The sequence below is a fragment of the Lactuca sativa genome, chromosome 4, assembly GCF_002870075.4.
Source record: "Lactuca sativa cultivar Salinas chromosome 4, Lsat_Salinas_v11, whole genome shotgun sequence".
Classification (NCBI taxonomy): domain Eukaryota; kingdom Viridiplantae; phylum Streptophyta; class Magnoliopsida; order Asterales; family Asteraceae; genus Lactuca; species Lactuca sativa.
Window position 1 is genome coordinate 132,501,694 of NC_056626.2, and position 22,342 is coordinate 132,524,035.

General features: G+C 36.2%; 3 protein-coding genes across 6 annotated transcripts; all 3 read left to right on the plus strand.

The window, feature by feature from the left end:
- Positions 1-702: 702 nt before the first annotated feature.
- LOC111898734 (pentatricopeptide repeat-containing protein At5g50280, chloroplastic) lies at positions 703-3,359 on the plus strand. The gene is made up of 2 exons (XM_023894602.3): positions 703-1,708; positions 1,801-3,359. Exons 1-2 carry the CDS (start codon positions 729-731, stop codon positions 3,119-3,121), a joined length of 2,301 nt encoding a protein of 766 aa, XP_023750370.1. The 5' UTR covers positions 703-728; the 3' UTR covers positions 3,122-3,359.
- A 10,199-nt stretch (positions 3,360-13,558) lies between these two features.
- On the plus strand, positions 13,559-16,126 carry LOC111898735 (DNA-(apurinic or apyrimidinic site) endonuclease). Its single transcript, XM_023894603.3, has 9 exons — positions 13,559-13,991; positions 14,250-14,342; positions 14,423-14,567; positions 14,694-14,895; positions 15,028-15,106; positions 15,195-15,256; positions 15,409-15,495; positions 15,585-15,688; positions 15,819-16,126. The coding sequence occupies exons 1-9, from the start codon at positions 13,725-13,727 to the stop codon at positions 15,908-15,910; spliced, it is 1,131 nt and encodes a 376-aa protein (XP_023750371.1). The 5' UTR covers positions 13,559-13,724; the 3' UTR covers positions 15,911-16,126.
- Positions 16,127-18,696: 2,570 nt separating this feature from the next.
- Positions 18,697-22,100, plus strand: LOC111898736 (probable UDP-N-acetylglucosamine--peptide N-acetylglucosaminyltransferase SPINDLY). 4 transcript variants are annotated; one of them, XM_023894607.3, is made up of 11 exons: positions 18,697-18,949; positions 19,514-19,733; positions 19,810-19,902; positions 19,977-20,078; positions 20,156-20,323; positions 20,408-20,496; positions 20,615-20,736; positions 20,809-20,990; positions 21,069-21,359; positions 21,441-21,583; positions 21,660-21,739. In XM_023894607.3, the coding sequence occupies exons 1-10, from the start codon at positions 18,759-18,761 to the stop codon at positions 21,576-21,578; spliced, it is 1,596 nt and encodes a 531-aa protein (XP_023750375.1). In that variant the 5' UTR covers positions 18,697-18,758; the 3' UTR covers positions 21,579-21,583; positions 21,660-21,739. The 4 variants fall into 4 exon arrangements, with proteins under 4 accessions (XP_023750375.1, XP_023750374.1, XP_023750372.1 ...); XM_023894606.3 differs by having other exon boundaries at positions 21,441-21,578; XM_023894604.3 differs by having other exon boundaries at positions 18,698-18,949; positions 21,431-21,578; positions 21,660-22,100.
- Positions 22,101-22,342: the final 242 nt, after the last annotated feature.

Consider the following 22,342-nt stretch of genomic DNA (forward strand, 5'->3'; position numbering starts at 1 on the left):
TAGAACAATAGATTTGATTTCATCTGATTTTTGTGTATGTGTGTGGTTGTGTGTTCTTTTATCAACTTAAAACCCTAAGGCCGTGTTTAGTTACAGAAAAACAGTTTTCATTTTCCGTTTTTCGTTTTCCCTTTTCAGTTTTCGTTTTCTGTTTTTAGTTTTCATTGGAAAATTTAGAAAACGAGTTTAGTGAAAACTTATTCATTTTTCATTTTCAGTTTTAGAAAATTAGAAGACCCGTTTAGATATGTATTTGTCTATCGGTCCTCATTTTTAGAAAACGGTAGCGGTGGTAGGATGGATGTATGTGTTTGTGTTTGTATGTGTGTGTGTTTGTGGGGGTTGGTGTGTGTGTGTGTGTGGGGGGGGGGGGGGGGGGGGAAGGGATTGGGAGTGGGTGTGGGTAGGTAGGGATGTGATGAGTTGGGGTGTTAAGGTGATTGTAGGTAGATGTGGATGGGGTGGAAATACCAGAGGTTTGTGAGCTCTAAATTGTAAGGTGTAGTAGGTACATCAAAATATCACAAAATACTTGTTTAAGAACATTATGAAACTAAGTCTTTTGAGTTATTGATGGATGATTTACCAATTGATACCGAATAATTTTGCAATACAACATTTGAATTGGTTTTTGAATTCATTCTTTGTTATTTATTGAATGAATAACACACATAATTTTGATCTTATTTCAACATTATTGGTTTCTAACTGTAGCATCCTTGGAATGTATGTGTTATAGGTATAAACAATTTTCGGTTCTCATCTTTCAAATTGTTGGAGTTGCCCTTCTGAATGCAGCATCAGAAAGCGGAGCTCTAAGCTGGGAGAAAACAATGTCCGTCTGCCTCAATCACCATTCTTTAGCCTCAACATTTTTCGGTCTCTCACCCTCCTCCTCTCGGTTTCACCTCCATGAAACCTTTCAATCTAGGCTCAAAAAACGCGTCCGAATCTCTGCTGTTTCTCCTCCGAATCAAAACCCTCCTCCATCTTCTTCCGTCTCAATCTTCCTTCCTTTCCTCCAAGAACAAGAACAAGAACAAGAACAAAACAACTCACATACAGAAACCCCACCCGAAAAAGATGAATCAATCACCGACCCAATTCATAAATTCTTCAAATTACAAACATCTTCTCAAAACCCAGACCCTCCCCTCGAAGGCAAATTCACTCTCCAGAAAAACCGCCGCTCTTCCTGGCATCTCTCCCCCACCATCACCAACACCAACACCGAACCTGAACAACCTGAATCTGAAATAGAAGAACACGGAACCCCAGATATCAATATTGCTGAATCCGAAACAGAATATGAAGAAAGCGGGGCCTTTGTGAATGAGGTTAGTAATGGAAGTAATTATGTCAACGAACTTCTTAAAATTGCCAGGAATTTACCCGAGAATGTGACTTTGGGTGAGGTTTTAGCTCCGTTTGAAGGAAAATTAAGTGAAAGAGATTGTGTACAAGTGCTAGGGTTGATGGGTCAGGAAGAGGGATTAACAATGTGTAGTTTATATTTCTTAGAATGGATGAATCTACAAGAGCCTTCATTGGTTACTCCCTGGGCGTATACAGCTTTGTTTCCTGTGTTAGGAAGAGCTAAAATGGGTGACAAGATACTGATTTTATTCAATAATTTACCAAATTCCATCGAATTCAAGCAAGTTCATGTATATAATTCCGCGATTTCAGCCCTTTCTGTTTGTGGAAGGTATTCATTTTTCTTGTCTAAATTCATTGTTTCATAGCATAGAATAGATTTTGGGTTTTTCCTTTTTATACTGTAATTTTGGGTTTTTTTAGGTATGATGATGCTTGGAGATTGTTTGAGATGATGGAAACCCACAACATAGAACCAGATCATGTCACATGTTCAATAATGATCACAATCATGAGAAGAAAAGGCAACAGCGCCAAAGATGCATGGGAGTTTTTTGAGATGTTGAACATGAGAGGACTAAAATGGAGTTTAGAAGTGATGGGTGCTCTTATAAAGTCCTTCTGTGACGAGGGTTTAAAGAAAGAAGCCCTAATCATCCAATTAGAAATGGAGAAAAAAGGAATCGCATCAAATGCAATCATCTACAACACAATCATGAACGCATACAGCAAATCAAACCAAATTCAAGAAGCCGAAGGTCTATTTGCAGAAATGAAATCCAAAGGTATCCAACCCACCACAGCCTCATACAACATTTTAATCGATGCATACAGTCGAAGAATGCAACCAGAAGTAATTGAAAAACTCATGATCGAAATGGAACAAACCGGTTTACACCCCGATGTTAAATCATTCACATGTTTAATTAGTGCTTATGGGCGTCAAAAATCAAGCGATTTAGCTGCTAACGCGTTCTTAAAAATGAAAAAATTCGGTATAAAACCAACATCACATTCTTACACTGCTCTAATCCACGCGTACTCGATCACGGGGTGGCATGAAAAAGCCGATCTCACATTCCAAAACATGTTACGTGAAGGGGTAAAACCGTCAATTGAAACCTACACGGCTCTCCTCGATGCATTTCGGCGTGTGGGTGACGCCGAATCTTTAACAAGAATTTGGAAAAATATGATTCGTGATAGAATCGAAGGAACGCGTGTGACATTCAACATTCTTGTTGATGGATTTGCTAAAAAAGGAATGTATAGCGAGGCTCGGGATGTGATATTTGAATTTGGGAAGATTGGTTTGCATCCGAGTGTTATGACTTATAATATGTTGATAAATGCATATGCTCGTGGAGGGCGTGAAAGTAATTTGCCACAGTTGTTGAAGGAGATGGCGGTGCTTAAGTTGAAACCGGATTCGATTACTTATTCGACTATGATTTATGCGTATGTTAGGGTTAGGGATTTTAAGAGGGCGTTTTATTATCATAAACAAATGGTGAAAAGTGGGCAAGTGCCGGATGCGAAATCGTATCATAAGTTAAGGGCGATTTTGGATGTGAAGGCTTTGACTAAGAATAAGAAGGATAAGAGTGCGATTATGGGGATAATTAGTAGTAATTTGGGTTGGGTTAAGATTAAGAAGAAAGCAAAAAAGGACGAGTTTTGGAAGAACAAGAAAAAATGGTCTCGGGATAGTGGTGCGGATTCGGTTGAGCGGAGGCGATCTTAGGATCTTGACCTTTGATTGTGTTTTTCTGTCTTGTATGTACATTGTTATATTCTATAATCTTCCCATTCATAGTGTTAAGTTAGTGTCTTTTCCCTATAGTTTATCTATCTTGTTTAATTAGGAACTTAGATTTAGTAAAGGAATTGTTGTTTTTGGTATTTGTGCCTTGGTTTACTAATCTAATTTTGTAATACTTGGTAAATTTGAATCATAATATGGTTAAATTTGATTCTTAGTATGATTCTTGTACCCAACATTATGGGTAAAAAGTAAAGTAACATTGGGCATTATTTATTGGTAAAAAAAGGCAAGTACAATGCCATTACGGGTAAATAATACAAGTATTTTGTTATTATTGGTAAAAAGATAAAGTACATAACCTATATTGGTAGGGAGAGTATAGTGCGTTTCTATTCTTTGCGATTTGCCCTATTCTATATCTCACTAACATAACATGGTCATCTGTGGTCCGGTGGAAACTTGGAACTTTCATCAAAATGTTTTCGAGATTTGATGAAATGTCGTCTATACTATTTAAAGGTATTGAGTTTCTCATAGCTTGGGATGGGTTGGGCTTTCCATGGCGCACACAAGGCCCAACATGAAATTGACATCTTACACTTTTGATAAGCCCCAACATTTCGTAAGAGGGATAGCACAAGATTTGATCTCCTAATGAAATCATCACATGCCCAATTCGTACTGGAGTGCTAATGGGCTGAATAGCATCAGATGAATTATTTTTATTGTTTGGTAGGACTATTTTGTGGTTCCATTTTGTCTTATCCTTCTGTTGAATTATATAGCATCTTTGTTCAAACTTTTCATTGTTCATTGTTATATCCTTTTTCACATATCATTCTTGTTTATTTTACTTAATTATTATTTATTATTTTTGTGTATATTGTTCTCTTTAATGAAGAATTGTTATAGGAGGGTGATTCTTGTTAAATCTTTCTTTTAGATGGGTTGTGGCTCGTATCACTCAAAAATGTGGAACATGCGAACAAGCTAGTTATATCAATACCCGATGTATGACCTATGATATATAATGTGTTATTGTGCTGAGAGTTCTCATAACACATAGTCTTCTCTTACATTTTGCTCTCGTTGTTCTCTTCAGACGATTAGGGTTTCTTTTAGGGTTTGTTCATGTTGCCTTCTTCATGTAATCGTTGTTCTTGTATAGTTTAGGTTTAGTGATTGAGAGTTTCGTAGTGAGGTTTCCTTTGTAAGTAGGGATGAACATATGGCCGGGGAACTGGCCGGAACCGGAACCCGATGGAACCAGTCGGGTCGGGTCAGGACGATATTTTTGAGGATTTTTGGAACCGGGAACCGGTAGAACCGGCAAAAACCGGAATCGTATGTTGCTATTTTTCGAGGATCGGTTCCAACATTTTAAGACACGACAAGAACCGGTAGAACTGGCGGTCTAGTTCGGTTCTTATTTTCCACCAAGTTCAGTTCCCGGGTTGGTTCCGATTCGGGCCGGTTCCAGCCGGGTCAGTTCTTTTGCTCATCCCTAATTGTAAGTATCTTGCAAAACCAACTGATTCTTATCATCAATAAAAGAATTGTTGATGCTGTCAATTTTCTGTGTTCTTTTCATGGCATCATAGTGAGGTTCATCTCGTTCGTCTTGTTCTTGAGTTCGTGTTATTCTGTGTTCTTTTCATGGCATCATAGTGAGGTTCATCTCGTTCGTCTTTGTTCTTGAGTTCGTGTTATTCTGTGTCTAGTCTAGATCGTCAGTTCATTTGAACGTTCTAGGTTTTTGTCGTGTTTTGCAAGTTTTTTGTTGATTGATCTAAGGTTTCTATATTTTTCTTGGATTTGTTCATCGTATTGGATTAGGTGTCTAAGCTCATAACTATAATTGGTATGTCATTGAATTGATTATAGCACGGTCCTTTTGGGTTGCCTTCATACTAGCAACTAGACATGATGATCAATTGAGAAAAAGGAAGAATTTATTAATTTGATTAATAAATTGAAATGAATGATTTATTAATGTATTATCTAAAAAATATATTAATTAGACATCATATTATTTAATTAATAGTTAATCAAAAATTAATTGGAATTAGTTTTAGGATTAATTGAATTAATTAAAAGTACAAGGGTTGTTTGGTAATTTATGATAGTTGAGGAAAGAAGCTCTAGAACCCGTAAGAGGCTTGGACAAAAAACTTCTAGATAAATCCAAGAATTTTCGTCCAAGGGCTTTGGAAGGGATTAGGCTTGCTTGGTCCTTAAGCAAAGCAATTAGGGTTTCCTTCTCTTAACCCTAACTTTGGCTCTAAGTTAGCTCACTATAAAAGGAACCATACCCTTGATGAAAAATGGCCACTTGAAACCCTAGAGAGTTGTAGCCTATTTTTGTAGCTTCCTACTCCCTCTCACATATTATTTTCTTGCTAAGTGAATTTGTCATTCATTAGAGGGATTACACTTGTGATACTTGCTCTCAAGCTACGAGATCTACAGGGTTTTAGATTGTTGTTACTACACAACAATCAAAGGTATTTTTCTTAACCCTTATTCATGATTTTTAATTATTATCTATAGGTCTAAGGTTTACATGTTCTACTTTATATGATATGTTCAATTAGAGAAGACATAGATCAAGTTAGGGTTGCATGCACACATAGGATTGTATGTTTATGTAAAACCCATCACACCGTTCTTGTTGTTTTTTATGATCTTTAATCATCTCATCTGCCTGATTAAAGGTATTCGTCTCTTGTGAGATCGTTGTTGGTGGTGTTGTCATCTCCGGTAGTTCATTGTCCTGCTGTTTAGTAGTAAACAAGAGCTTGGCAGTAAACGCATATGGTAATTATTGTTATCCTAACGTCCAACACCAAGATTCTTCGGTCAATACTAAACTCTTGCAAATGAGTTCTATAAACAAGGGTGATTCTTGGCATTTGGATATCATTCTACTTCAGTGTTAGATCTCTTTGATCTAGCGGAACTACTATGCAGTTTGCGAAGCTTTAGTGGATTACTGTAAGTCACAAATACTTTCTCTCTTTTGTTTGGGTTAATCCTAGTGTTCTTTCTCTGTGCATCCTTGTTGTGATCTCTATGTGTTGTTTTTTTGTAGGTCATTGTCTGGTATGTTTGTTTTACTTCTTGTTTTGTTAATATGACTGGTCCTACTCCTGCTCCTGAAAATGGAGAATCTGGTAAAATTGGTCCTGTTGATTTTGACGATCCTATTTATTTGCATCATTCTGATAATATAGTTACCACTATTATTAATTTAAACTTCTTGGAACTGAAAATTTTAGGATTCGGAGGAGCACTATGATTAGAGCTATGAAGGCTCAAAATTAAATTGGTTTTGTTGATGGTATTGTTGTTAAACAGAAGAATGATCATGTTAAGTCTCTTAAGTGGGATGAAGTAAATGTTATTGTTTGTTCTTGGATTTTAGGGTCTTTATTTGAGTCTATATGTGTAGGACATGCTTCTTTGGAATTTGCTCTTGATATCTGGACCGAGTTGTTTGATACCTATAATAAAGCTGATGGATTTGTTGTGTTTAATCTACATCAACATACTAACTCTCCTACTTAAAGTGGTTTAAGTGTTTTAGATTATTTTAACAAACTTGATGCCCTTTGGAAGGAATTTGATGGCCTTACCAATTTAACTGATTGTAAATGTGAAGCTGCAACCCAGTTTAATAATCATTCCAAATTAATGAAACTTATGCAATTTCTTAGTGGTTTAGATGACTTTTTCAATAAGTCAAGAATCATACTTCTCGACCCTTTACCTAATTGAAAACTGTTTTTTCAATTGTATCGAGAGAAGAGTATAATTAGAAGCATGGTTCTATAACTATGACTTCTAATCAGACTCAATTTTCTGCTTTTACAGGTAAAATCAATGATTCTAGAAAATCTAAAGGAAGAAACCAAGTTTTTCAATATAAACACCATGGTCTCAAAGGTGATACCATTGAGAGATGTTACAAGTTAATTGGGTTTCCAAAAGATTTTAAACGTAAGAATGATTTTAACACTACTAACAAGTTTTCAAGAAATGTTCTTGTTGTTGCTTCATATGTGAATGAGTCTTATGGTTCCTCTACAAGCTCTATGGATAAGGTTGATCAACACTTTCTTATTGTTGATCAGTACTTTAAGGTCATCTCCCTCTTAAGTGGAAACCAGTTTTCTTGAGGATGTGACTGCCAATGCTAATATGGTAGGTATAACTTGTAATAATGTTTTATCTAGTAATAGTAACTGGGTTGATGATTCAGGAGCTAGTCAACATATGACTGCTGCTGTAATGTATCAAAAATCAAGGTAAAATTTTCATTTTTAAACCCCAACCAGAAACCACAAATGTTTACAAAACATTGCTCTCAAAAGTAGTAATCACAAATTAGAGTATCTTCAGGATTCAATAACATAAAACCAGGAGGATGTGCAGGATCACGCCTTTGATTTCCCATGATCATCTGAAGTACCTGAAACATAAAACTTAAATTGTAAGCCAATGCTTAATGAGTTTGCCCAAAGTACCACACACAACTAAACATATAACAACATGCATATATGAGCCTTCAACCAGACTCGACTGCTTCGCAGGGCCTACAACCTATTTGGACTACTCTCCGGGCCTTCGGCCTGACTGGACCGCCTCGTAGGCCTTTAGTCTATCTGTACTGCCCTGGGTATCTTGAACCAGCACAAAGCAGGACCGTCTCAACCCAACAAACCATAACATTCCGATATATCCAATAATAATCAATAATCAACACACATGTAATCATACAGACACGGGCAAACGTACGTTCAATGTAGGGGGAGGTGACCCCAACGGATTTTTTTTACATTAGAGTAGGTTGAATTTTTGAAAAAAAATGTGTAGACAATATATGTTTCCCCAGCCCAATTTTTATTTATGTTGTTGGACTAAGGCTTTTAGGGGCATTAGGCTAAAATATTCATCAAGCCCACCAGCCCACTATAATTATTTATTGTTGTTTTTTTTCCTGCCACTCACGTAAAGCAAGAAAGAAAGAAACAAATTGCAATTTGCCTCTTGCCATTTATCTTCTGTCTCCTGCCATGTAACAAAGATTCCCCCCCCCCCCCCCCTCTTTCTGTCACCACTAGCATTCATCAAGGTGACGCCACAATCTACAAAAACTCATTATTTTCAAGCTTGTGGGCCACACAAGACATTGAATACTTGGATTCTTCTTTGTTTTCTTATAGGTAATTTTATAACCTAACTTTTATTTTTTTGTTTTTTTAAGATTACAAACCCTAATGTTCTAAATGTATGTGGATGTGAATCACGTGAATACGTGATTATAGTTACAACTTTTGAACCTTAGAATGTTAACTTAGTTTATAAATTATGAGTTTCATTCTTTAATTTTTTTAATGTTTATTTTTAAAGTTGGAATATTAACACAATAGACTTGTAATTTATGAAGTTTTATATTTGTAGTTTTTGTTTGTTATTTGTTAGATGAGATGTTTAATTTTATATAGCTTTGTGAAAAGTAAACTAGTAGATTAATTGATATTGTGTGTATTTCGATTTTGGACAGAAATATGGAAAACTACTTCGACAAGATAACATCAGCTAAATCGTTTCTTTATAGGCATGCATGTATTGAAAGGGGTCATGATATCATATAGGAGTTAAAAACTCTATAAAACTCCACATCTAACACTCCTAACCACAAAAGGGACTCTGTGGATCCATAAAGTTGACAACTTTATGGAATCCCAACACTCTAATGAGTCCCAATATGAAGAATAAGGCATAGAAACCTAGATCTACGCACAAAAACCCAAAAGCTTATAACTTGAGGGCTTACAAGAGTCTAGAATATGCACAACAAGATGATGAGAATATTTTTTTTGCTGAATCCAAGTCCAAAAATGACACCTTCTTCTTCTTCTAATCCCCAAAAATCAACACAAAAGGCTTAGAGAAAAAAAAATGGAGGTTAGGGTTTGCTTGGAGGCTGAGAGAATGTGTTGGGGGTTGAGGGTGAGCAACCATAGCCATCATATTTCCTTAAATAGGGACGCAAGCCCCAAATATTAGGGTTTCTCATTAAACAACCACTATGCCGTGGCCATAGGCTGCAATGCCGTGACGGTCATTTAAAATTTGCGATACATCGACCATCACCACGTCGTGGGATGCCTTCACCACGACATGGTCCCGCCTAAAATCCAAAATACATTAAGTTTAAATACCTTTAAGAATTCGGATATTAAAATTCTCCCCCACTTGAATTAGACTTTGTCCTCGAAGTCCGCTGCTGCAAACAACTCTGGTTAATGCTCTCTCATCTCAACATTGGGTTCCTAGGTCCACTTAGAACACTCCTGATGCTGCCACTGGACCTTGACCAATGATACCACCTTGTTGCGCAAGGCCTTCGTCTTCCTATCCAAAATCGACAGTGGTCTTTCAACATAGTTCAGATGATTATCAACCTGAATATCATCCAAAGGAACAACTCTTGAATCATTAGCCACACACTTCTGAAGTTGGGAAACATGGAAGGTGTTGTGAATCTGACTGAGATCCTCAGGAAATTCTAACCGGTAGGCTACCCTGTCAACCTTGGAAATCACTTGAAACAACCTAATATATTGGGGTCCCAACTTGCCCTTCTTTCTGAAGTGTATTACATCCTTCCAGGGTGATACCTTCAGTAAAACCATGTTGCCAACCTGGAACTCCAACTCCAACCGACGCCTGTTAGTATAAATCTTCTGCAGCCTATGAGTTCTCTACAACTTCTGCCTGATCTGCTGAATGAGCTTTATCTTTTGAAGAACTACTTCGGTCTTCCCCATGACCCTATGACCGACCTCTCCCTAACAGACTGGGGTATGACACTTCCTCCCATAGAAAAGCTCAGACGGTGGTGCCCTGATACTGGAGTGATAGCTGTTATTGTAAGAAAGCTCAACTAGGGGAAGGTAGGAGTCTCAACTCCCACCGAAATCTATGACACAAACTCTCAACATATCCTCAAGTGTCTGAATGGTTCGCTCGCTCTGGCTGTCAGTCTACGGATGATAATCAGTGCTAAAATTCAAAGGAGTCCCAATTCATACCGAAATCTATGACCCAATCTCTCAACATATCCTCAAGTGTCTGAATGGTTCGCTCACTCTGGCCGTCAGTTTGCGGATGATAAGCAGTGCTAAAATTCAACCTCGTACCCAGTTCCTCGTGGAACCTCTTCCAAAATCGAGAAGTGAACCAAACATCCCAATTTGATACAATAGAAACCAGAACACCATGTCGGGCGACAATCTCACACATATAAACATCGGCCAACTTCTTGGTCGATGAGCTCTCCCGAATAGCTATAAAGTGGGAACTCTTGGTCAGAAGATCCACTATGACCCAAATCACATCAAACCCCTTGGCTATTCAATGTAACTTGGTGATGAAATCCATAATGATCTGTTCCCATTTGCACATGGGAAACTCCAAAGGCTGAAACTTGCCATGTGTTCTCTAGTGCTCGACCTTGACCATCCGACATGTCAATTACCTCTCAACATACCAGAATATCTCCCTCTTCATACACGACCACCAATAACTAAGTTGAAAATCTCGATACATCTTGGTGGCTCTAGGGTGTATCGAAAATCTGGACTTACGTGCCTCCTCCAACACAGTCTGTCTGATCCCACCAAAATTTGGTACCCAAACCCGACCACACCGGGTCAACAATCCATGATTGTCGGAAGAAAACCTGTCAATTTTACCCCTAATTCGCTCATACTTCCAATTCTCCTTATTGACTTCCTTGGCCTGAGCCTCCCTAATCAAATCCAACAGTGGTGAATCGATCGAAATCCTCATACATAAGTTCCCAACTAAAGAACTAGCTGAATTGTGGCTTAGATCATCAGCGACCACATTCGCTTTTCCTAGGTGATAGAGAATTTCACAGTCATAATCATTGACCATGTCAAACCGCCTGTACATCGGACCCCATACTGATAGTGCCACCAAACCTTGAGGGTAAACACCACCGCTCCCAACTCCAAGTCATGCATCGGATATCACACCCTGTGCGACTTTAACTTCCGAGAGGCATAAGCAATAACCATCCCGCATTGCATAAGAACCGCCCCTGGAATGGATGCATCACAATATACAACCAAATCCTCGACACCCTCAGGGAGGATCAACATTAGGGCCTCACATAACTTATGTCTCGAAGTCTCCAATGCAGCCTATTGCTCAGCCTCTAGTGAAAATCCATACCCTTCATCGTTAGACAAAGTGAGGGGTACCGCAACCTTGGAGAAATCCTGAATAAATCTCCAATAATACCCTGCTAAACCCAGAAAACTCATGATCTTCGAGAGAGACTTCAGAACATCCTACTGCATAACAACCTCAATCTTGACCGGGTTAACCAGAATCCCGTTTTAGTTAGCGAGGTGCCCCAAGAACTGGACATCCCACAACCAAAACTCACACTTCGAGAACTTGACATACAACCGATCCCACCTCAAAACTCCCAGAGCTCTCAAAGGTGCTCCTCATGCTTCTCTCTGGTATTGGAATAGACTAGGACATCACTAATAAAAATAATTACTAATCGATCGAGCATCGACCTGCATACTCGAATCATCAAATCCATGAATGCCGCAGACGCATTGTTGAGCCCAAACGGCATCATTACGAACTCATAATGACTATAACGGGTCCAAAACGTTGTATTCTCCACATCCTCCTCTCCAATCCTCATCTCATGATATCCTGACCTCAAATCAATCTTGGAGAACTAATATGCACCCTGAAATTGATCGAAGAGATCATCAATCCGTGGAAGTAGGTAACAGTTCTTCACCGTCAAATTGTCCAACTCTCGATAGTCTATACACATGCGATGAGACCCATCCTTCTTCTTCAAAAATAAAATCGGTGCTCCCCATTGCGAACTGCTTGGTCTGATAAACTGCTTACCCAACAACTCTTGAAACTGAGAGAACAACTTTTGCATCTTTGGTGGTGCTAATATGTATGACGCCTTAGCAATCGGGAACGTACTGAAAACCAAAATAAATCCGGAACTCAATTTTCCTCTCAGGAAGCACACCGAGTAGTTCCTCTGGAAACACATCTGGGAACTCCCTAACCACAGGTGCATCCGAAACTGAAACCTCCTTTCTAATTCGGGTGTCCACCAAATACGCGAGATTACCCATACATCCATGTTGTATATACTGTCGAGCCCTGTCAACAGAACAAAAGGTTGATCCAACCCTGGTACCCTCTCCATAAATAATTTATTCTCCCTTAATTGGGGTTTGAACTACCACCCGCTGACCCTCACAATCAATCAACGCACCAAACCTGCTCAACAATCCATCCCTACTATCACACACACATATCCCCCATGTGGATAAGGATCAATTCAATCAGATAAGACATCCCGAAAATCTACAAAACACAACCCCGATAAATGATCGATGCTGAAACCCCATGTTCATTAGCGATAGAAACTCGCAACGGACACTCCAACTCTCCAAGAGTCATATCAAAACTCCTACTGAAAGACCGAGACTAGTGTTCTAAAAGGCATGCCATGACGTGAGGCACGACTTCGCCGTTACGAAAAACCTCGTAACGTTGTTGTTAGGTGTGACGTGTGGCAAGACGTGGTATGGCGTGCTATGACGCATGTTTTTTCGTTTGAGACACGTTTTTTTGCTTTTTTTTTATGCATTTTCTAATCGGTCATACAAATATTGTGTTTTTGTTAACTTTTTGTTATTAGTTGTTACTATAACATTTCTACAAACTAATTATATTTGATATATATATATATATATATATATATATATATATATATATATATATATATATATATATGTGTGTGTGTGTGTGTGTGTGTGTGTGTATGGTAATATAATTATAAATTAATAAAAAATTGTCGCCTTACATTACACCTTGAAAAATACCATGACTCGTCATCGCTTGTTAAGCTTGAGGCTTGGTCTTGCCGCCTTGCCATGCCTCACACATTTTCGAACCTTGACTGAGACACAAAAAACCGAATCACACCCGAGTCAAAAAGCACAAGAGCAGACAGAAAGTTCACTAAGAATGTAGAATAAAAAACATAAGCATACCGATTTCATAGCCCATTGTAATGAATTTTATAGGTAATATTGGTAAAATCACATATGATTCATAGCTTTTGACGACTAAAATTGATAATCTCTTAAAATTTGGTTAAAATAGCTAAGTTATTAATAATTTTGAGTATTTTTATAAATTTTTTAAGGTTATTTGATTATAAAATTTTAATTTAGTTAAAAAATATAACGATATTAATATAAATAAAAATTATATAATGTTTTTTTAAATGTGAGCTCCTTTTTTCTTTTTTTTTTTTTTTGGGTCCACATTGGTATTGGTAAATGGGTCATGAGCAATGGGAAACAATGAACCAATCCAACAACGAAGCCCAATAATATATACATCATAAGAGTATACATTAAAGAAAGCTGACCGGCGGTAACGTAGCTGGGTGATGACTGATGAGTAGAAGCAGAGGAAGAAGAGGATGAAGCGATTCTTTCAACCACTGCAGAAAGACGCGTCTTTCAAGAAGCCAACACTCTCTTCTACTTCTTCACCATCACCAGCCAACAATGGCGAAACAGAAGAAACAGCAACAGCAACAACAACACCGGTCGACGAAACCCAAAAGAAACAACCCACAAAGTTCTTGACTTGGAATGCGAACAGCTTCCTACTTCGCGTTAAAAACAACTGGCCTGAATTCACCAAGTTCATCGACTCCATTGATCCTGATGTTATCGCCATCCAGGTTCTATTTTGCCCTAAATTATTTTTTATGATTTTACCCTTTACAAAACTGAAAATCAGTATCTTCGTCTTATTAATCCCACGAATGCTGTCAAGAGACGAGGGTTTCGTAATGGGTTCTTGTAGGGACATTCAAATGTATGAATTTGGGGTTTATGGAACCTCAAACTAAACCTGTTCTTTTCTTAGCTATGTTGAAATTTTATGACAAATTTGGTGAATGCGATATATATTTAATGAGAAATCTAATGTTTGGTAGGAAGTAAGGATGCCTGCAGCTGGTGCTAAAGGCACTCCTAAAAACCCAAGAGAATTGAAGGACGATAACAATTCTTCACGAGAAGAAAAACTGGTACTTGATCATCTTAAAATTTCAAGATTCGAGTTTTGTTTTCTTCAATTTATATATCTTTTTCCTCCCAAATTGTGCAGATTATAACTCGAGCCTTATCAGGTCCAACCTTTAGAAAATATGATGTATGGTGGTCTCTTTCTGATTCAAAGTATGCTGGAACTGCACTGTTTGTAAAGAAGTGTTTTCCACCAAAGAAGGTCTCTTTCAATCTAGATCCCTCAGGTACTCCACTTTTTTTATAGCATGATTGTTAAACTTATATATTTTTTGTTATTATGCAAATGCAACATTATTACTTTTTTGGATGTTGTAATGAATTGATAAAGTCACGTCTTTCTTTTTTCATAGTGTCCAAGCATGAACCAGATGGGCGAGTCATCATAGCTGAATTTGAATCATTTCGCATAATGAACACATATGTACCAAATAATGGCTGGAAAGATGAAGAAACTTCATTTCAAAGGAGAAGAAAATGGGATAAAAGGATGAAAGAATTTATCTTGCAATCTACTGATAAACCTCTTATATGGTGTGGTGATCTTAATGTCAGGTAGCTACCTTCCTTTTGCCATATACAAAAACAAAACAACTGATTAGACATTTAAAGCACATCCAAACACTATCTTTCTATAGCCCGTTTTGTTTTGTTACAACTGATTATCTGATTGTGAATAATTTGTAGTCACGAAGAGATGGATGTAAGTCATCCAGAATTTTTTCGCACTGCAAAGATGAATGGTTATGTTCCTCCAAACAAAGAGGTGACAGTGACGTGCTTGAAAAAAATATGTAGAACAATTTTGCCAATTTAAGTTCCAAAAATTAACTTCAAACTTCCGTCTCCTATAGGATTGCGGACAGCCTGGCTTTACTCTGTCTGAAAGGAAGCGCTTTGGTACCATTCTTAAAGAGTATGTATATAAATATAATCTATACCTGATTGATTTGATTTACATCTGACATGATACTTTTGGGGCGGTGTAATATAGTGTGGGCCAGGCCAGCTTAGGGGTTGCTTTAAGAACAACCCTTTTTACAAGATCAACTGTGTATTGTTTTTCAGGGGAAAATTAATAGATGCATATAGATTTCTTCACAAAGATATAGACATGGAGCGTGGCTTCTCATGGTCAGGCAACCCTATTGGAAAGTATGTATTATCATTGAAGTGGTTATTTTTATAGCATCTTTATTTCTTGTTTTTTTTTAATATATTATTTTTATGGATTTATGTTGTAGGTATCGTGGGAAAAGGATGAGAATAGACTATCACTTAGTGTCGGAAAAACTCAAGGACAAGATTATTAAATGTGAAATGCATGGCCAAGGGATTGAATTGGAGGGTATGTCTTAGTTACTAGTTTTGGGCCCATGTTTACAAACTTTAAAAAAATTGCAAAATTTTGTCCCACACCAAACACAGTATAATTTGTTTGTCTGGAACATGTTAAAGTGTCTTTAATTTTGTTGCAGGATTTTATGGGAGTGATCATTGTCCTGTTTCCCTTGAGCTTTCTGAGTCAACCATTGATGGTAATGACAGTGAAAATCCAATTCCAGAGTGATCACATTGCTGACATATTGAACACAAACTAGTTTTATTAGAGTTATTGGTTAGGTGCTGAATTTGTGGTGGTGTTTAACTTAGAGCTAACTATGGGTGGCTGTACTGGTTGCAGTGTGTAAAAATACGTATGAATTCTTGATTTAACCATTTTGTTGGGATTAATAGTTATATCAAGTTTTTGGTAATTGAATGTCATTAGGCTTGAAAAGTAAAATTCTACTGTGAAATTATTTGCGATTTACATATATATTTTATAATGAGTTTTTAGCTTTTAAAAAAATCTCAAATTAAAGAAAAAGTACAAGTTTAAAGCTTCCTAATTCAAACCCTACTTCAAATTCTTTGAAAGCTTTTACAGATTATGTTTTATGTCATTATTTACATTTCAAAAACTTAAAATTTTTATGGAACACTTCTACACTACTATATTTTTGAACTTTCAGCTTTTAGTAAATAGCTTTAGTCTTTCAATATGCAAACCAAAAACTAGTTTTATCAGACATTAATGAATGTTGGGAAGAGAAACTGATAAGTCATAGTTTACTTTCTTTTAACTGACATTTTTTTTCAAATAAAAGAAATCATAAAAGACAACTATCATAGAGTTACTCCAAAATTTTGTAAGATACTTTAGCCATATTTACCAACGTATTTAAAAGTCTATGTTTTACTATTTAGTAGGGGTGAGCAAAAACCGCACCCCAACTAAAATTAACCGCAAAAACCGCAACCACAATAAAAACCGATGGTGAAGTTCTTTGTTTTTCAAAAACCACAAATTTGCGGTGCGGCGCGGTTATTAGTTTTCAAATACCGTAAAAAAACCGCACCGCACCGCATACATTATATACAATTTTTTTTATTAATTATTAATATATTAAATATTAAAAATAAGACAAGTTTTATGGATGAAAAAATGATAAAATTCTAGAAGACAAAAGTTTTAGTTTTTTCGTATGTTTATCTTTGGAAAATGGTGAAATTTGACAATTTAAGATATTTATTGTTAATTACTAGTGATTTAAAGTTTTTAAGATATTAGTTGTTTGTAATTTAAGTTAATTGTTTTATACCTTGTGGCTTTTTATTATTACAAGTAATATGTTTAAACTCTTAAAACTGTTTGAACTCTAAAGTGCGGTTAAAAACCACACAAAATAACCGCACCAAATCCATGCGCTTAATAATCGAAACACACAAAAACAAAACCACACCGCAAAAATAACCACACCAAGCGGTTTTGAAAATGGATTAACCGCATTTGCGGTTAGTGGTGTGGTTTTTGCCAATAACCGCACCGAACCGCACCGCACCGCACCGCACTCACCCTTACTATTTAGTGTAGTAAGTCAATCATTTTTTTTACTATTTCGTATAAATGTTACTTTTAATGTAATTAATTTACTAGTTTATCGGTTTATGCACCTGTTTCTTTGTTATCTTCATATATGTTATACTAATATTTAAAAGGGATAATGAGTTAAAAAAGCTAATATATTTTTTGATTTGTATACATTTGGTGACTGAATTTTATTTTTTCGTCTGCATTTGCCAATTCAACTTGTTTAATTATATACATTCAGTCCTTATGATCGCCTGTAAACCCGAACAAAATTAATAGGGTAATATATTTCTTATGTTGTACACAGTTAGTCCTTAATATTTTTTTACACATTTAGCCCTTAATATCTTTTTTGTTGCAAAATAAGTCCTTGTTGTTTTTGTAAATATTCAATACTTATGACCAGTTTCCTTAGGTTTTTCTCACGACATTCTACGTAGGATAATCATTAATGAGGTGTTCGGGGCTGTTGATGACCACTGTGACCTTGGTTGCTTGGTTGCTCAGGTCTTGTGTTTCGCTTAGGTCTTGTGTTTTAAACATCGTTACTTCTTTATACGATCTCAAATTTTAACGATCTTTATATCCACGCGTTCGTATTTAAGTTTACTACAATTTTCGTTTAGATTATTCCCGTTAAAGAGTAATATGTTTACTTACAATCTTTATATACATGTGTTCTTTATGAATGTATGTATGAACATTTTCTTATAAAATCGTAAGTAAAAACATATTACTCTTTAACAGAAGTAATCTAAACGAAAGTTATAGTAAACTTAAATACGAACACGTGAATATAAAGATCATTAAAATATGAAATCGTATGAAGAAATTTCGGCATTCACACATGATCTAAACAATAAGCAATCGAACCTGAAGTAGCCATAATCATGAACAACTCTAGACACCTAATTAATAATTGTCCTATATAGGATGTTGTGAGAATAAACCTAAAGAAACTGTCATAAGTACTGAATGTGTACAAAAACAACAAAGATATATTTTGCAACAAAAAATATTAAAGACTAAATATGCAAATCTATTACCTTATTAAGTCATTTTTTCCGTTTTACCTGAAGTAGCTAGTCATAAGGACTAGGTGTGTACAATTAAACAAGTTGAAGGAGAAAATATAGACGAAAAAAAAACTCAGTGAACAAATATATAAAAATAAAAAAATATATTCCTCTTAAGTAATTATCCCTATTTAAAAATTCTTATGTATAAATTAATAAAATAAGAAATATATTTTACATTTTTTTGTTGTCCCATAAATAAATATTTTTTTTTAACGAAAAACAATTATGTAAATAGAAAACAATGTCAAGAAAGAAAAAATAATTTTGTTAAAGAAAAACAATAATAGAAAAGAATGTTAAGAAAGAAAGGAAGTAATTTCCGTAGACCATGAAATGAAAGAGTATATAAATCAGCATATGACCAATTTCAGGTTTCGTCATATGCTCTTCTTCACCAGCCCACACAACTGCTAGACCCTAAAAAAATGTCCCAACCGCCGGTTACTAACCATACCGCCGGCGTCAATACAAAACCTCAACTCTCCTCCGTCACCACCGTCGCTCAGGAAGAGAGCTTTAAAGCGCCGTCAAGACCGCATCCCCCGAAAATAGTAGTGCTAGCTGACCTCAACGTTGACCCTCCTACTGATACTGAAGCCCTCGATTCTTTTCCCAGGTCTTTCACATTTCTTTGTTTTATCGATCTTATATTACCAATAAATCTCTTAAACTCATTTTTTTTGTTCCCCAATTTCATGAAAATAGTTAAGTGCAAATGTGCAATCAATTTAATATTCGGGAAAGTTAACTCCTTTCTGTAACATCAGAGTTATGCTTTGATTTTGGATGCCAAACTAATGTTTATTAACTTCGTAATCGATATGGGTTTAAGAAATTCATGAACAAATTGCTAACCAGTAGAATTGTCGCAACACGTACCAGAAATAGAAATGTTTTGCGATACAATTTCGAAGAAAATCAATGTTAGTTTTGCAACTCAAACAAATGTATAGAGTTGTAAGCAATAAAGCGTATATAATTTTTTTGGGCTAAATTGAAGGCGGAATCATAAACCTATACCAATCATGCATCATTTGATTGTGGATCTAAAACCAAGTTAGGAACAATTAGATGAGGTTCCAATACGATGACTAATATAAGATTAGACAAATCTGTTGCCTCAAATCACTAATTCTGCAACTATTATGTATGTAACAGATGTGATGTATGTATTTTGTAGGTTAAATAATGAAGAAAACAATCAAGAGAAGATGAGTTTATTGGGGAAAGATTCTGAAACAGTGGAACTAGAAGGTAAACAATCTAAAAAACTGGTAAAATCCCGCTCACGAAGTGGTAAGATGGAGTTCCCCATGGATTGTGGAGCTGATGCTGAAGGTGATCATAATGGTCCAGGTGTGCCTTCATCTCGTGAGGAAAAAGTCAGCAGTCTCAAAACAGTGAGTACTCATATTCATGTATATTCTTAGCAAAAATCGTATAAATTATGTAACCTTTTACCCGAATACTTAATAGGGTTTGGTACATGTTTCAAGAAAGATGCCTAAAAATGCCCATGTTCATTTCATACTTGGTTTAATGTATCAAAGAATGGGACAACCACAAAAGGTAAGATTTTGATGACTTGATTCTTTCCTTACTTATATGTTAACATTGCACTAAGTTTGAAGGATTTTATTTAGGCAGTTTCAGCATATGAAAAGGCAGAAGAAATCTTGCTTCGTGGTGATGAAGATATTGATAGGCCAGATTTGCTTTCTTTGGTTCAAACTCATCATGCACAGGTGCATGCATTATTACATATTTACCCTCCTGCACTTTTTTCCAAGATTTCTAATGATCCATTTGTGTCAACTTGCAGTGTATATTGCTGGGAAGTTCAGAAGACTATGGTTCAGGGAAAGAACTTGAGGGTAAGGAGCTTGAAGAAATTCTTTTCAAGCTAAATGAGTCAATGAAAAGTGATGTTAGACAAGCATCTGTTTGGAACACCTTAGGTGTATTGCTACTTAAAGCAGGCCATTTGCAGGTAAAAAAAAATGTTTTTTTTTCACCCTCTGATTTCTCACATTTAAAAAAAAAACAATCTAAGACAATTTTATTGTTTATATAGAATGCTATATCAGTACTTTCATCTTTGCTGGTGGTTGCCCCTGAGAACTTGGATTGCATAGGGAACCTTGGAATGGCTCATCTTCAAAAGTAAGGAGCGTTCACTTTTTGTGTAGGAAATAGCAATTTACATTTTTCTTTATATCAATAATACAAGTATATTGTTATTATGGATAAAACATAACATGGTCATCTGTTTGTGATTCAGTGGAAACTTGGAACTTTCAGCAAAATGTTTTCAAGATTTGATCTTTAAAGACCAAAACCACCCGTGTGTTTTTATCAACTATGCTGCCCTTCTTTTGTGCAAATATGGTTCCATAGTCGCAGGTATGGTTTTGAAAATTATTAAAAAATGTTTTTTTCTTTAAAATTTTTTATTAAAATGGGTCGAATTCTCAGGTGCAGGGGCAAATGGTGATGATGGGGGTTGTGAAGACAGAGTCAATGGAGTTAATGTGGCTAAAGAATGTCTATTAGCTGCAGCAAAAGCAGACCCAAAAGCTGCTCATGTCTGGACAAATCTTGCTAATGCATATTTCATGGCTGGTGATCATAGAAACTCTGGAAAGTGTTTGGAAAAGGTGATTCATTCATTATTTATGCTCTTTCCTTTCCTACAAATACAATTGAAGTTTGACTTTTTTTTTGGTCAACAACAGGCTGCGAAATTGGAGTCAAACTGTTTGGCGACTCGATACGCTGTTGCAGTTCATAGAATCAGGGAAGCTGAAAGGTCACAAAATCCAAGTGAACAGCTTTCATGGGCTGGAAATGAAATGGCTTCAATATTAAAGGAAGGGCCAGGGGAGTCTGTAGGTGTTGAGCTTCCCATAGCTTGGGCTGGGCTTGCTATGGTCCATAAGGCCCAACATGAAATTGCCGCTGGATTTAAAATTGAACAAAATGAATTAATGGAGGTTCAAGAACGAGCACTTTATAGTTTAAAACAGGTAACTCATATTTATACTTTGTAGATGTAAACTAAATATATTCTCATGATTATGTATATAAAAAATGTTAGGCAATATCAGAGGATCCTGAAGATCCAGTACAATGGCATCAACTTGGGCTTCACAGTCTGTGTACCCAAGACTTCAAAACATCACAAACATACCTCAAGGCTGCAGTTGCTCGTGACATGGAATCCTCGTATGCTTGGTCAAATCTAGGTAAGGTAAATAGCAATGTACTTTTTAGGTCATTTTCTGCTATTTTCCTTTTTTTTTGACTGAATGTAAATAAATGGCCAGGTATATGTCTACAACTATCGGACACGTCATCTTCACAAGCGGAACAAGTATATAAACGGGCCTTGTCATTAGCAAAGGCCCAACAAGCACATACAATATTTTGTAATTTAGGAAACTTTTACAGACAACAAAAGCAATATGAATGTGCAAAAGCTATGTTTACAAAGTCGTTAGAGTTGCAACCTGGTTATGCTCCTGCGTATAACAATCTAGGCCTTGTATTTGTTGCTGAGAGGCGATGGGAAGAGGCAAAGTTCTGCTTCGATAAAGCACTTCAGGCTGACCCTTTGCTGGATGCTGCTAAATCTAACATGATTAAAGCAATGGCTATGTGTAGAGTTTGTGCACCGCTTCTTAGTTGATTAAGTTTGTATGTGAATCGGTTGTTATAATTTGTACATTATTGCATATATTTAGTGAAGTTTTAGCTGTTGTTTTTAATTTCTTGCTTCAATGTGTTGATTAAAGGCTCACGTTTTTTTTAATGTTAAATGACTTAAATCCGTTCAAGAGAAAGACTGCTTTAAATGACCTCCGAAATATGAAAAATACACCCATAGTAGTAAAATAAGTTGAAAGTGAGTAGGGGACAATAGTAAGATAGATAATGATTGTGCGTTGCATTAAATGGTTAGAAAAGACTTGTGTGATGTTTAGACAATAAAAAAGTTTATTTCTTTTAG